This window comes from Ceratosolen solmsi, unplaced genomic scaffold, assembly GCF_000503995.2.
Source record: "Ceratosolen solmsi marchali unplaced genomic scaffold, CerSol_1.0 scaffold23, whole genome shotgun sequence".
Lineage (NCBI taxonomy): Eukaryota > Metazoa > Arthropoda > Insecta > Hymenoptera > Agaonidae > Ceratosolen > Ceratosolen solmsi.
The window spans coordinates 4,516,296-4,531,295 of NW_011948430.1; the positions used below are offsets into that span (position 1 = coordinate 4,516,296).

Consider the following 15,000-nt stretch of genomic DNA (forward strand, 5'->3'; position numbering starts at 1 on the left):
TGTGAGATGGGCATAGCGGCAGGCTGTGAGTTAGCGAGAAAAGGAAAAAGTGAGAGAGATGTGACGCAGCGCGCGAGAGCTGACGTAACGTGACTCGGTCCCGCGATGGCCATTTACAGGCGCAATTGCGCGCCGCGCAAGGACGTCGCTTTTCCGGGGGAAAAACGGGTGGAAGCCTCGTATGGGCGTCGGTGCCATGTTTGGTCGGTGGTGGTGGCGGTGGTGGTGGCGGTGGCGGTGGCTGCGGCGGCGGCGGCGGCGGCGGTGACGGCGGAAAGGCGCGCGTGGGCCCGCTAGAATGGCGGCCGACTTGGTACATTATCGTTAGCTGTCGGCGAAAACTCTTATCTCCCCGGTCTCCTAATGGTTTTTCATTGTTGCTTTATTGGTGGGTTCGGTATCGTTATTAACGGCCGGTCCGCGATAAAACGAGGACGAGGCGAGGCGCGCGCGCGCACTCCAATGACAGACACGAACGCGATTTATGAATATTCATCTTCGGACTGCCTCCTTTATTCACGGCTCCGTACTCCCGGGAAGGCGTGAGCCGCTGTCTTAAAAGCAGAGTCGCGCGAATGTTTACCGAGCGACTCACGCGTCCGCGAAAGAGATCGAGTGTGAGTGTGAGATAGAGATAGAGAGATAGAGATATAGAGAGATAGAGAGATAGAGAGAGAGAGAGTGAGAGAGAGTGAGAGAGAGAGTGAGAGAGAGAGTGAGAGTGAGAGAGAGTGTGTGTGTGCGAAAGAGAGTGTGTGAGAGAGAGTGTGAGAGAGAGAGAGAGAGAGAGAGAGACGTCGGCAGTTAGGAGATGGCGTAAGGGCGAGGGACGTGACCAGGCGACCGGTCCCTGGTCCCTCGAAGGCCCTTGCCCGATTGATTGAATTAAATGAAATATCGAGGGAATCTTGGCTGGGCCGAGACCGTATAAGGAGAGGCCGTAAGGCGATATTACCAAAAAAGCAGGCTCACTTAAATAAAGCAGTCACGTCCCGTGTAACGAAGGCTGCGCAAACCTCGGCTTCGCAGTTTTAGACAATTTCGCAACGACGCCTACCCGACTAACAAAATAAATACGCGCAATCCGTTTCTTATTCGCTCGTGACATTTTTCTTATCTGCCGATGACAAGGAGTGCTCTGGCTTGGGGTGTTTAACCCGGCGCTCGGGGGTCCACATTAAAGAGTTTCCCGCCTCCATAATCGACTCTGCCTGTGTTTTAGGAATTAATTCGCAGTGGCGGAGAAATGTGCGTAAGAGCCTGTCTCACTCGTGATGGCCCGCGCGAGTTTCATTGTTCGCAAGGCGAATGGGAATTCTCCGGCCTCCCGACGATTTCTTTCCCAACTCTGCATTTCGGCCCGTAGATTTGCATGCCGAGGAGCGCGCGCGCGCACGCCGACTAATATGGCCAAAGTGTTATTTGAAATTTAATCCTAAAGTTGCAGCAATGGGCTTCGTTTTTACGGGCGACCTGTGAGTGAACAAAAATTTTTTCTCTTTCCCCGGACGAGCTTGAAAGTTAAACGCCCTGACACTCGGGACGGAGGCAGAGTTTTTCATCTTTTTTCTTCTCTCGCTCTCTCTCTCTCTCTCTCTCTCTCTCTCTCTCTCCCTCTTCTTAATGCTAAACTTACATATGCGAGCTTATGCATTTTTTGCTCGCGTCCAAAGACGCGTCTCTATCTTATGCACGATGCACAAATTCCCAGATAATATTTTGTCAGTTTGAAAGAAAATATGTTTTTCTATCGTGCTGTTGTATATGTGATAATCGCGAGCAAAAGTATTATTAACATTATGCCCCGAAAGAATCTTACATAAAGCTTAATACGGGGGAATAAAAAAAAAATAATAATAATAATAAAAATAAATAAATAAATATAATGAAAAGAAGAATTAAATAGAGAAATGAAATAAAATAAAAAATAAAATAAAAATAAAAAAAAGACTTTTTTCGTTGAAAACCGGTACTAAATTTTTTTCCCGGATTTACCGAGCCCTGGCGCAAAACCTCATTTTTAGACAAGATTTTACCTTATATGAGACAGGAATGTCTCGGTCCCTTATTTGTCACGAAGAGTTAAATAAATAAGGAATGTCGCGTATTTATAATCATAAGTACGAATTTTAATTTGACTCGATGACGCTCGATTAGTCGAAGATTATTTCGACAAAGTATTTTAGATATTTAAATTAGTAGGAGGACGTTGGACTTCAAAAATCTCGGTGGTGCGTGATTTATGTCGTGCGCAAATTATAATCTGCGCGAAAATGCGCCTTTAAATTAATCTTCTGCGCAAGCAAGACGGACGCGCAATCTTTTAAAAGCCACATTCGCGCTAAATTTCAATTATATATTGAGTGTACTGAAATTACGTACGCCTCGATCCATTCGAATGACATTGTAAATAGCAGTTACGACATTAACGATGTACATTGGCAATTTATTTTTATTTTCTGTCTATCAACATTGTTCTCCGGAGACAATATTCCCATTAATGGCATAATTTTAAAAGTATTGTTAACTCATTGTTGAAAGTTTGTTTAAAGTTTTATGACTTTGGCAAGTACTGCCGTAGCAGCCGTAAACCATTGCAACGTGTATGTATTTGTGAAATTTAACTTTTTAAACGCATAAGCCATTGTGTTGTATATATTACCACCTTAACTATAAAGTTACGACAGGTCCATTTTCTTATTGCGAAAATTTCGATTCTAAATTCATGCATTCCACTAACAATTACGAAGTCAACCTTATCATAAAGCAGTGAATTATTCTTTGTCGAATATTCATTTGTAATTATCATTATGCGTTGAAATAACCGATTATTAGTTTTGTAATAGTAAAGAGTTGCCACCATCGAGCGTATATTGTTTCTGCATATAAAAAAAAAAAAACAAAAAAAAACATACAAACAAACAAACAAACAAACCCGTTTATTATTGTATATTATATGTATGTGTGTGTGTTTTTTTTTTTTTTTTTTTTTTTTTTTTTTTTTTAAATTTTTAATTTTTATTTAATATTTAGTGGTTAGTTTGATATGAAAATCCAAAAGATTAACGAAGTTACACTCATTCAAGCGTAATAATCTACATTTGCTTACACGTAATACTAAGCCATTTTAAACCCGTTTGTCTTCGAGCGCCTTCTTGTGCAACAATTTTGTACGAGTAAAATTCCATATAATTAATTTAATATAGTTTGAATAAATTTATTAAATTTCCCGCATACTTTTAACTGCTTTAATATTTATTGCCTTAATTTGCTTATAAAAGTTTATTCGACAAACATTTAATAAGGGATACTTTGCGTTACATATTCGTAATAATTATTTTTAAATTATATTGAATTTGTACTTGAAATTAATTTTGCACATTAGTTTTATAAGTGAGCATTCGACAATATTTTACATCTTTCAAAGTAAATAGAACTTTTATTTCTGCTGGTAGAGATGAAAATTCTTTTTCTTCTTCTTCTTCTTCTTCTCCTTCTTCGCCATCTCCTTCTTACTGGTAAAATCATTTTCAAAATCTTAATTCTATGAGAAACCTTGTTGGAAAACGTAGTTAAAGATCGAATTTACACGATACGCTTTACAACTTCTTGCAAATTTTATTGTCACTTGAAATAAAAATCAAACTTTGATGTAATTATGAATGTAATAAAAAAAAATCGGACGATAAACATATTTATTACGTGCGATTAACCTAATGAGATAAGAAATCATTCGGTTCATATTACACTTGGACTTATTAAATTATCTTTAAGATTTCCGCGAAACGTATAAAATGCGAGTTTCACTTGACCTTCATTTTATTCAAAGATTATAGTACTGTAATCGCACGAAATAATATTTATAATAGCTTCTTATTAATTAGCGATTCATTTTACGTTTCACGCATTGCGATGCCCAAGAAATTACAAATTTTCGAACAATAAAGCATAATAAATATATGCGCAATAAGAGCACGCGATATAATCTAATTAGTTTCAATTAACAACACTCGAACGTCAGGTTTGACGAGGAGACGGTGAGGGAGGTTGGGGTTGTGGTTGAGTTTGAAAATGGGATTGGGGAAGTGGTGGAGAGGGGGAGGGAGGGGGGGGGAGGGATAAACGTCGCGGCGTAAATAGAGAAAAAGAATATATAACGAGTGGTGCTCGGCAAGCGATTTTATCAATTTCGAAAAGGGAGAAGACGATCGAAGGAAGGACGTGTTTTCCCCTGGCATCCGTCCTACAAAAGCCCAGACTCACGAGGCAGCGAATCGAATTTCCCCGTCGGAGATCCGTGACACGAGGCTCCTCTTCTTCCGCGAGTAACAGTTTCATCGTCGGGGCAATAAACGCTCGGGACATTCGTACGTCGGCGATCGGTGGGTCGCGATAGGCCTCGATCCGCGCTCCCAAGGCTTTCCTTAAAAGAGATTTTTCTCGTTCGCAGGTCAGGAAGCAGGATGAATCTTCGCGGGATAGCGTGACTGGAGCGATGGAGGTGATCTCGACGCGTCGATACGAGGCTCGGCCTCCGGCCGATTCTCATGCTTCTATTCTAGTGAGTATCACGGCAGTCTCTCTCTCCTCCGCCTCTTCCTCCCCCACCACCTCCCCGACCCATCACCTACCACCAATCGCCCACACTTTACCACCCCAACGCCGTTTCGATCTGACGCTTTCGTCGATGTAACGATGCGAGCCAGGACTTCCGCATCCCCGGCATTTCATCCAACTTGCGCTTTTCAGGTCGATCCGATGAACGCCGTCGCCACGGTCAAGGAAGGTACGCTATCGTTACTTACGTTATTATCTTCTATATAAATACATTACACCGCATGATTTCTCTTTTTCTTTCTGTCTTTCTTTCTTACACATTTATCATCATTTCTGTTCACGCTTGCTCACACTTGTCACTTTTCACACTGGCTTACGAAATCCCGAAGTCCGTATATTCGTGATTTCTTAAGCTCAGATTTGTGCCTTACTCAAAGCCGCGAGCAAAATGAAAGAAAGAAAGGTGAAATTCCTCACGGGAAATGGTTTGTTTTTTGCGAGCCGCAGAGGAATGGGAAACGAGAAAGAAGAAGGAGATCACGACGACGCGCCAGATCGAGACCCGTGTCAAGCGTCAAGTCGTCCTGGAGGATGGCGAGGTCGTCGTCGACTCTGGCCCGCTCGTCACGACAAACACGACGGAAGACGTCGAGCAGCAGGAGCACACCACACAGGAAGTCAGTATTTTTGCTTTATTTCGCGATTTTTTGTTAAGCGGTGATCGTTCTGTTAAATACACACGGACAAACGGACTGAAGGGCAGACAGAACGAGATAGAGACAGAGACTGGAAAGAGAGCGCGCGAGACGGTGATTGAAGGAGTGAGGGAGGGAGGGGTGAAGGGGGGAGGGAGGCAGAAACAGAACGTCAGGTCTTTTTAGGATGCATTGAAACTTCCGCCTTTTTCAAATTACAAGTCGGGAGTACTTTTACTTGACAAAGGCTCGATGTCATCAATATCGATGGAAAGACGCCGTGCGCTAACAATTACACCAGTCCAACGGATCTTTATTGAACGAATTTATACATTCGCATTTATTTAGTTGCGACTTTATTTATCCATCGTTCGTACTAAACTGCTACATTTAATGTTTTTAAATACACAATTAACCCACACATACGCACTATAGACGTATTTGATTTACTAATCATTTTTGTAAACTTACTCGAATGAAATGAATTTATATTTGAATTCTCCTTCCGCAGCTTATTATAAGTTATGGTATTCGTTTACTGAAAAAAAAAATTTATAATTAATAATAAAGTAACATAAAAGTAATATTAACACTTTGTGAAATTCTTTGTACGCACTTGCATTTAGATCGCGCGTGCAATAACTCGGCTGTAATAAAAATAAATAGCATTTTAATTACGACTTCAGTTTTTATAATTACAGGCATGAAATATTCTATTCGGTAATATAGCAATGAAATAATATTATATACTTTTGATTAGACAAGTATTGAATATTTTGCTAAATAATATTTATCGAATCGTCATAAATCACGATAATCGTTTAAATATATATGTGTAAAGAAAAGATAAAAAGAAAATCATGTAATTTAAATACAAGGCTTAATTATTTTTAAAGGACACTGACTGAATATTCATTATAAGATACATTTTGAGAACTAAGATATAAACTTACCGTAATGAGCATCGAAAAGAAAATATTTTTACGTGGTTATTTAACGCCTATAACATTCATTAACTAGCAACATTGAAATTATTTTTTCTACGCAATTGTAATGTTTCAAACGAGATAATCTGAACTGAATTCTCTAATACATATTATCAGCTTTATGCACATTTTGCATCAAGAGCCTCTGTTGTCATAATTAAATTTCCTAATCTATTATAAATTAATATGAAAATTAATTCCGGATTTTCTAAATATAATTAAAAGAAATTGTAAAGTGCTAAAGACGCGCTTTACACATCGTCTCATTTTACATACGTAAACTTGAACTCGCAATTAAATTGCACTTTAACGTACACACTTCATCTCGCATAATATAGACATTTGATGTTTTGTACTGTCCTATTACAATATTATAGGTGTTTCGACCAGCTACAACAATGCTTAAATTAAGCATTATCGCGTCGGCCTCGTCAGAGCCAAGTTTTCAACATTCAGATCGCGAGTCGACCGACGACAATTGTTAAAATCATTCTAAATCTTTATCAATACTGGCGCCGCTAACGTGTCAAACAACGGTAAACAGACCTTTTGGTCCATTAAAGAATTCTGTCTCCGAGAAGCATCTTGACTCGTCTTTCCATCCACTTACGTTTCACAGTCCACATCCGCCGGCATCGCTCGAAAGTTCAACAAATCAAGCACATAAATCGATCGAATCGCATAGAAACGCGAACGTCTCGCGTCCTCGTTCATCTTGCCACGAGACTTACAACTACACTCGTACAATGTAATATTTGCCGTAATTTGCATATGAAGAGGACTATGAGTGGCATCCAAGTGGCTAACGCGGTCCCGTAATAAAAGACAGTTAGCTCGTTAAAATCTCTAAATCCGTCACGTGCACCGAGAGGAAGACGTCGAATCGCGCGAGGTCACGTTGTCTGAGATTCTTGTAAGCACGCACCGGTGAGGCGACGTCCCGGTGTTCCGGCGACAGCGCTAACCTAGTGCGCTACATAGCTATTCCCAAGTTGGCGATATCGCGGTGAGAAGGATTTTTGTCGTTGATCGACACGGCTCGTGTCGAAGCCAAGCACCGGACCCCTCGTTCCATACGGCTTTTTATCCGGATGTCGCGCGAGATGCAAAAAGCTATTTGCTCCCTCGGTCCCTCGGTCGGTTGGTTGATCGGTTGGTTGATCGGTCGATTGATCGGTCGATTGATCGGTCGATCGGTCGGTCGGTCGGTCAGTTGGTCGGTCGGTCGGTCGGTCGGTCGGTCGGTCGGTCGGTCGGTCTGTCGGTCTGTCGGCGCGCGCGCGCGCGCGCAATCAAAATTTCTTACGATGCATAATGAGAAGTGAAAGCCAACGCGGCGCACAATGCGCAATAGGCGATATTCGTATCCCGACGCATCCGCTGAACATCCGCTGAACATCCGGCTAGAATGCCTACGAGTCGCGATAAAAGTACATAACACAAATATACGTGCCCGATGATTGCCCGCTCGGCGAGAGAGTCATGGGAAAATTGCGATCTCGCTTAATCCGAATGATGTTGCGGAGGCTTCGCGTGAGTTTCGCGTTTCGCAAGGCTGGCAACGATGGCCCCTTTACGCGCGCATCCCAGCGACGCACGAAGGCCGGCGATTAATGGTGACCGTATCGATGATCAATTACAGAGGCGCACGACCGGCGACGAGCCCCAGAAGGTCGATTGGTCGACCGTGGCCAAGAGCGGCGCCATCGTCCAGAAGGAGCTCAACGAGACCATCGTCAAGAGCCGCGAGGAGATCGAGGAGCTGCTCGAGACCGAGGATCGCCAGTATCTCGGCGATATTACCGATGAGGTTAGTATCGGATGCGCGGACGCTTCTTCATTTAGCCTCGGGCGATCAACGAAGCTTCGGACGGGCCCAGGCACGCGCTCCAGCCCGTCAAATTGCTGCGGAATTTGATGAAAAATGAGTTTAGAATTGGAATCCTGGGTAGTTGGAGCTACTAACTGTTGAATTGTAATGTAACGTATGCCGAGAAATTGATATGCCAGTATAATTAGGTATCTCAAGGCTTCCGAGGACTTTGCCGTACCTTTTATTTCTCGCAACCGTTGTAACCTACATTTCATCGTAATTAAGGAGACGTCGGAACTCCGCATTAAATCTCGAATAATACATTTTGTATGTAGGCGCGCATTATGCGTCTGTGTCACGTGCGTGTATACATTGTTCACGATGTTTCGTATATTGCGCATTTTTCGCAATAGCGTATGCCAGCGTGCCCGGCACCTTGGAACCTTAAATAAGGATTTGCCAAATAATTGAATATAAGGGGAAATTAGGGTAATACCGTTGCCCGGCCCCTCATATAGGGTATATGTATTACAAGCTCATGCTTCATAAGCGATGCCTTAATGATAAAGCTCCTTCGCTTGACGAGCAAAGCCAAAATAGAGATTTAGAGGTTCGTTTTCACCCGAGTGTACCCGAGTGTTTAATGTTTCCTTCGTACATTTATCTTTCCTTATTACTTTTGTCTTTCTTTCATCTCTTTTTTCTTCCCTCGAGTATCTTATTGATCTAGATAGAAATGGCGCGCACTTTGCTCTCACTCAGCAAACCGTATGACAAGAAAAATTACATAAGTTTTTACGTTAAAGAGTTTCGACAGTATGTGTTTCACTATGATTTTAAGGCTCGTAAATGAAAGAAACGCAATACTACTATGACATTTTAAATTCTTGGCCAATAAAATGCCGAAGCATCTTGTACGCAAATTGTAAAGAGAAATTATTTCCAAACTCGTAATGCATTCATGTAGTTTATTAAATAAATGTTTGAAAAAGCTTACCCCATAAGACAGTCGACAAACGCGTTTATTTTACTTACATAGAGTCTACGAAATCTACCGAGTCGCTCAGCAAATTGCGCAACGCGAATTATAATCATAAAACTACACGCGTCATGTTGAAACAACGACAACAACAACGACAACAAATTAAATTAAAAAATAAAAAAATAATAAAATCAAAAATAAATTAAAAAAAATTTTTTTTTTTTGTTTAAATTATCAAATAAATTACAATAAAAGAATGGACAAAAAATTCGACGTTAAAACTTATCTATTTTTTACGTATAGTTTATGCAGGTCGAATGCTAATGGTTATGGCTATCTAGACATCACCATTTACACGTGCACTTGTGTTGACATGTACATTCCATTCATATGTTATTTCTTCGGCTTTTACGGTAGTTTCCCCATTCCCCGCCAACATAAACACGATACATTATACCTCTTGTAGATCACTTCTTATAGATTACTTTTTGACATTAAATATGCCGAGGAATTTCATCCGAACGCTATATTAAATGCACATTATTCAAAGGGAATGAAAAATATTATAAAATAAATTTAATCGTCATTTATCCATTTTGTCGTGCCACTCTACACTTTTTATTTCTTATGCATCGATCATGTCACTGATCGCTATAAAATTGATCGCACAATTGATTAACGCTTGGAGTATCTCTTAACTAAAGACAGATGATATCTGCATTGATAAAAAATATTTGAATTATCGCTTAGTTTATTATTTGTAATAAGTATATTCCAACGGATGGATAATTAATAAGTTTTTAGGCTCAAAGGCGCATTAGCGATGCAATAATACGAAAATGAGCGGCAACATTTAAGTCTCGCGAGGCATTCTAATTCATTTTTCCGATCGTCCTAATCCGTTATAGCGCGCCGATATTCGACATTAGCATTATCAAGCATCAACGGTGATCCGAAGATTCAGGGATCGCAAGCAGCCGTTCGGTACCGTACGAGAACGAGGAGGAAGCGTATTATGTATGGATCCCCGTGGATTAGAAAGTAAAATCAAATACTTTGCTATACAGGTACATAGAGGCAAAGAATCTATTTAAGGTCGAATGCGAATTACATTCGGTTCTCGTTTTTTTCAAGGCCATGCGAACACCACATCGGCAAAAAGGGATAAAAAGAAACAAACGAACGAACAATAACAATAACAATAACAATAACAATAACAATAAGAAACGAACGAAAACAAGAAGAAAAATAAATGCTAAAAGAAAAAATAAAAATGAAAAATCGAGGACCACAACAACGGCAAGACGAAGATAAAATGTAGCCGAACAAACGAGAGCCGAGTGACTACGTGCAGTTATATGTCGAAGCCATAGCGCACGCGCATAACTCATGAATAAGGCATAGGGCGATTGAGAGCGGTGGGCTGTGGAGGGGCGTCGCGAGGGGCGGCGGGTGTGCGCGCGCGACGGCGGGTAGGAGGTTTGAGGAGAGTTTAAGGAATGCAGGCTTGGTAGTAAGACCGCGGCGGCGAGTATCGCGAAATCGATTGAATTTCAATAAAACGCCGGCGAGCACGCGCGGGTTGATGCATTTGCATCTTCCGCACTGGGGTTTTGGCGTGGCTAATCTTCCATCTTCCGTGATTATATTTTTGGCCTATCGGGCGCTTGCTGTTGCATCGCATACAGGTGAACGGGAATGCACGGGGAGACTTGAGCGCCAAATTGAAAGATGCCCCTAGGAATTTCGTTGATAAAGCCGCACGTACGAATGGTCAATGACTCCATTATCTCTCCCGAATCCCGTCTATCTCACCGCGTCTGTATGCACAGTCCCATGGCCATACGCACAAGTCTACGATAATAAGGATCGATCGTTATAGTCAAATTCGCGATAAGGATTAAGGATTGCGAGCTGCTATTTTTAGATTTCAGTCGGGAGCAATATTCTCAAATTGCCTCTTTCGTCTTGTCGATTAGTGCCGATACACGGGAGAACGACTTTGAGCTGATCCCACTGGATCTTCGCCGATCAAACAGGCCTCTATGAAATCTATTTTATGAGACAAGTTGCTTAAGCGAGTAAAGGATAGTACAATGAATGATTTACGTAATGTTTGTAATAAGCAAAAGGTCTCGAATAATTGTAGCTCGAGCGAGGCAATTACACGAGATTGAGAAAAGCGAAGACAAGTTGAGCTCGAGTGCAGTCAGGGAGGAGTGGGTGGATGGGTGACGGTGGCAGTTAGCAAGGAGGGGTGGGTAGAGGGGTAGGTAGCGGTGGACGTATCGAGCAGCAACAGGACGACAAACCTCGATATTTACAAGGCACATCCACACTTTCGATTCGACCACCCGAAGCGCAAACAATTGTGGACAAGTGTAACTCGCTTGAAAGCTACACCGTGACTTTTACGTAAAGGAATGCGAAGCAGAATCCGTACACCTACGATCTCGCTCTTAAAGCAAGGCCGCACGAGCGACGTGCTTAGGGATCGGTTTCGTGCTAAAATCCGAGTCTGTCTCTCTCTCTCTCTCTCTCTCTCTCTCTCTCTCTCTCTAACTCGAACTCTGGCTACAAGCGAGCGTGCGCGCGCGCGCGCGTGTATGAATGCGCGCGAGTGCACCTGTGGTCTCGACACGTGCACGTACGCAATCATCCTTTCATTCCGCTATCTCCCTTTCCCTCGTGCCGTCGCGGCCTTTCTCTTCTACTGCCTGGGCTACCCTTTTGTCCCCCCCCCCTCCCCCCAGCATCACCATATCCCCCTCCAAATATCCCCCTCCCCATCCCCTACCACCTCCACATCCCCTCCCTCGTAGCCCCGCCACCCCCACCCGCCCGACAATTCCCCTCATAGTCCACCGCCATCAGTCCCGTCTCACCCACCTCTCCCGCATGCTCTGTACACACAAACGCACACGAGTTTATCTCTCGTAGGCGCTCTCGCTTCGCGGTCTTTGTTTTTCTCCTCGGGCTCCTTCCGCGTCGCTAATCACGCGCTTTTCTTCCGCGCTGCGGCAACAACTGCTGATTACACCCCTCGCTCTATTTTTCGCTCGGCTTGCCACGATCCGAATATCGCACCGCGCCACGTCTCGAATATTCTTATTTTTTTTTGTCCTCGAGGATTTTCTCCTACTAATTTATGCATCTCACCACGTTTCCCATTCCGTGTCTCCCTTATTTCCCCCTGGGCCCCATACCGGCCTCCGATGGAGTTTATTAATTGTTGGGCCGAGCCGGGCCGAGAAAGTTTACCGGAAACGTGGCGAGCCAACGCCCCCTCCCCCGCCCCGGTTTTATTCCCAACAACTTCGTACTTTACGCTGTCGCTGGAATTTCGCCTGAGACGAGGAAATTTTAAGATAAAAGAATGCATAATGAGATTAATTAACAATTAATTGCCGCTGTAGTAAATATATCGATCGATTTTACCGAAAGGCTGTGGGCGCTTGTGATAAACTCGACCGCTCAAGTATTATTTATCAGCGATGTAATATTTCTTACAAAGGGGATGAATAAATATAGTAAGGCCACCTCTAATTGACGTGGCAGATACAGGACGAGCAAACGACACAAGAAAAGTGCATTTGTAAATAATGGAGTTAATTAAAGGAGGAAGCGAATAGCTGAAATTGATAAGAATTTTGTCTAATAGATAGGCGGTTTTGTTGTTTGTGCTTGGTTTATGGACAGCGGGCAGCCTGGTCTGGCCATTTGTATTTTGACACGTACGCGAGCACGCAATCGTCCTCACGGAACAAAATATCGAATAAGTTATTATATCGAAATAGTTAATGCAGCTCATGTTGTTTTTCACCAAAGTCTTCAAGTGCACGTGGCACGGGGAACACGTAACCGAGCACGCCAAAGCATTCCGAGTTAAGCAGTAAGATTTATAAGGGATCGCTCCCTCCCAGCATACCAATGGGCAATAATGATTAAACAGTATTTAAAAATAAGACTATTCGGCGAGCCGCGATGGTTATTTAAAGTCCGGCGGGTAATTATAGCGAGGCAGTGCATAAACATAGAGGGGGAGCCGGCTGAGGAGCGGCAGATCGGCGCAAATCAGAGATTAAAGAATTTGAGAAACGCGCGCATCGTAGCCGGGAAAATTATGAGCTACTTTTGCGATCGTAGGTACTTTGTGGGGCCAAGGCGTCCCCGGAGTGGCCCGTGATCCCGTGCTCGATGAAAAATACCGCTACAAAAGACAGTTGTCCTACGCGAAAGATTCCGCGCGTAGGATTGCCGGGGACAAAGCCAGAGGCTTCCGCCTCTAGTCCGCCCTGCCAGCCGAGATCCTTTCTCAAACGAATATACGCTCAACTTTTCACACATATCGCAAACGTATCTCACCCATGAATTCTCGAACGCGTCAAGATACTTTACCGCGCACGATCAAGATAAGAGATGACTCATGCTCCGGACAGCCTTTTGTGCTAAATTTCGGCGCTACGCGATAAAATCAGAATTTATGTACAGTGCCTTTTTTAGCTGTTACATCAGTACGAAGGTTACGCGCTAACAACAACACCTAGGATAATAATAAACTGGCTCGATGCACGTAGCCGGGCTAGCGTTTACGTTTCGGCCAGGTGTAATTAATCCAATTTGGAGGATCGCGCCGGGGACGTTGAAGCTCGCCTCGACCTCGTAATCTTTCAGGCATCGGACCGACGCTCCGCCGAGTCCATTCTATCTCGACACGTCCAATCCATGCAAAGTCCACGCTAATTGTCCTTCGGTATATTAGACGCGATCCCCTAAGATGCTCAAGTTTTTTTTTTTACCCATTGATGTGCACCTTGCACGATCGATCGCGCGATATTTGATCAGTAGAGTAGTCGGCGAGTAAGTGTAATCGGCGAAATTCTACCATAATTTCCAAGCGAAGCCAAACATAACTGTCGATCGGTAGGATATTAAAGGACTCATCGGTGCGCTACGGTGCCGCTCGCGAAGCCCTGTATTGGGGAAAAAAAATTTTTATTTGTGAAATCTAGCACAGCCGACTATTGGATGATATTATCGATGATGTAGAAGATTATACACTGCATCGCATGAAGAAGCCGCCGTTTGTGTTAGATGGGCTTCCCTCTAAGCACTCAAACGGTTGAAATGGGCCGAATGCAAAAAAAATCCAGCCATTACGTATTCATAAGGAACAATGAGCAACGATAGAGGCGCAATTTTCTCGAATCCTTAAACGACCGTTGGTACAATCACGATTCCCTGGCCAATAATTTATAATTTGTAAAATGAAACATTATCTAATCCATTAAGATTCTTATATATATATATATATATATATATATATATATATGTCTTTAGATTTAAATTAAGATCAATGAGGATTTTATGACTGTACTTTTTACATTAGACTTCCGTTATATGGCCATTTCCTATTTGGCTCTTCACATTTATTACGATCACATTTGTTTTTACAAGTTAGGAGCGTTGCGCATACGCAAAGTCAACTCTCTTTCCTCTCTTTCGTGTCGCAATCCTAACGGAGTAGAATAACTGATTCAAGCGAAATCCCGGCCGATTACAAGCTTTAATCGCGTCTCGGCAGCGCCGAAAACAACAAACCGACGAAAAAGAGGGGACTGCATTATCTAATAGGGACATCGTTGCATCTGAAATTGTCGTAGCTTGTCATTAAGTGCATTATTAGGATTGCATGGAGGCTGTGGGAGAGTAGGCGATGCGACTAAGCATGAGCCGCGTTAGTTAATGAGAGAACGAAGGGAATGTTTCTCTCTCTCTCTCTCTCTCTCTCTCTCTCTCTCTCTCTCTCGTTCCACGCGTCGCGACAACGAGATCGACCGTAGATCGTCGAAAACATGTGATTTTTCGTCCTCCGACATTTCGATCGATCCCTTACATCCCCAGGCTAGTCAGATAATTTGAAATATATTGTTACCGATTCAATGGAGTCATAAGCTCCAATGATTA

General features: G+C 42.9%; 1 protein-coding gene across 1 annotated transcript in view; it reads left to right on the forward strand.

The window, feature by feature from the left end:
- Nucleotides 1-15,000, forward strand: part of chas (chascon) — a 42,579-nt gene that overhangs the window by 9,643 nt on the left and 17,936 nt on the right. Inside the window, exons 2-5 of the mRNA XM_011501992.1 lie at nt 4,451-4,561; nt 4,750-4,786; nt 5,065-5,234; nt 7,881-8,048. Of these exons, the coding sequence (XP_011500294.1) occupies nt 4,496-4,561; nt 4,750-4,786; nt 5,065-5,234; nt 7,881-8,048 (441 nt within the window). The 5' untranslated portion in view covers nt 4,451-4,495. The remainder of the gene's footprint in view (nt 1-4,450; nt 4,562-4,749; nt 4,787-5,064; nt 5,235-7,880; nt 8,049-15,000) is intronic.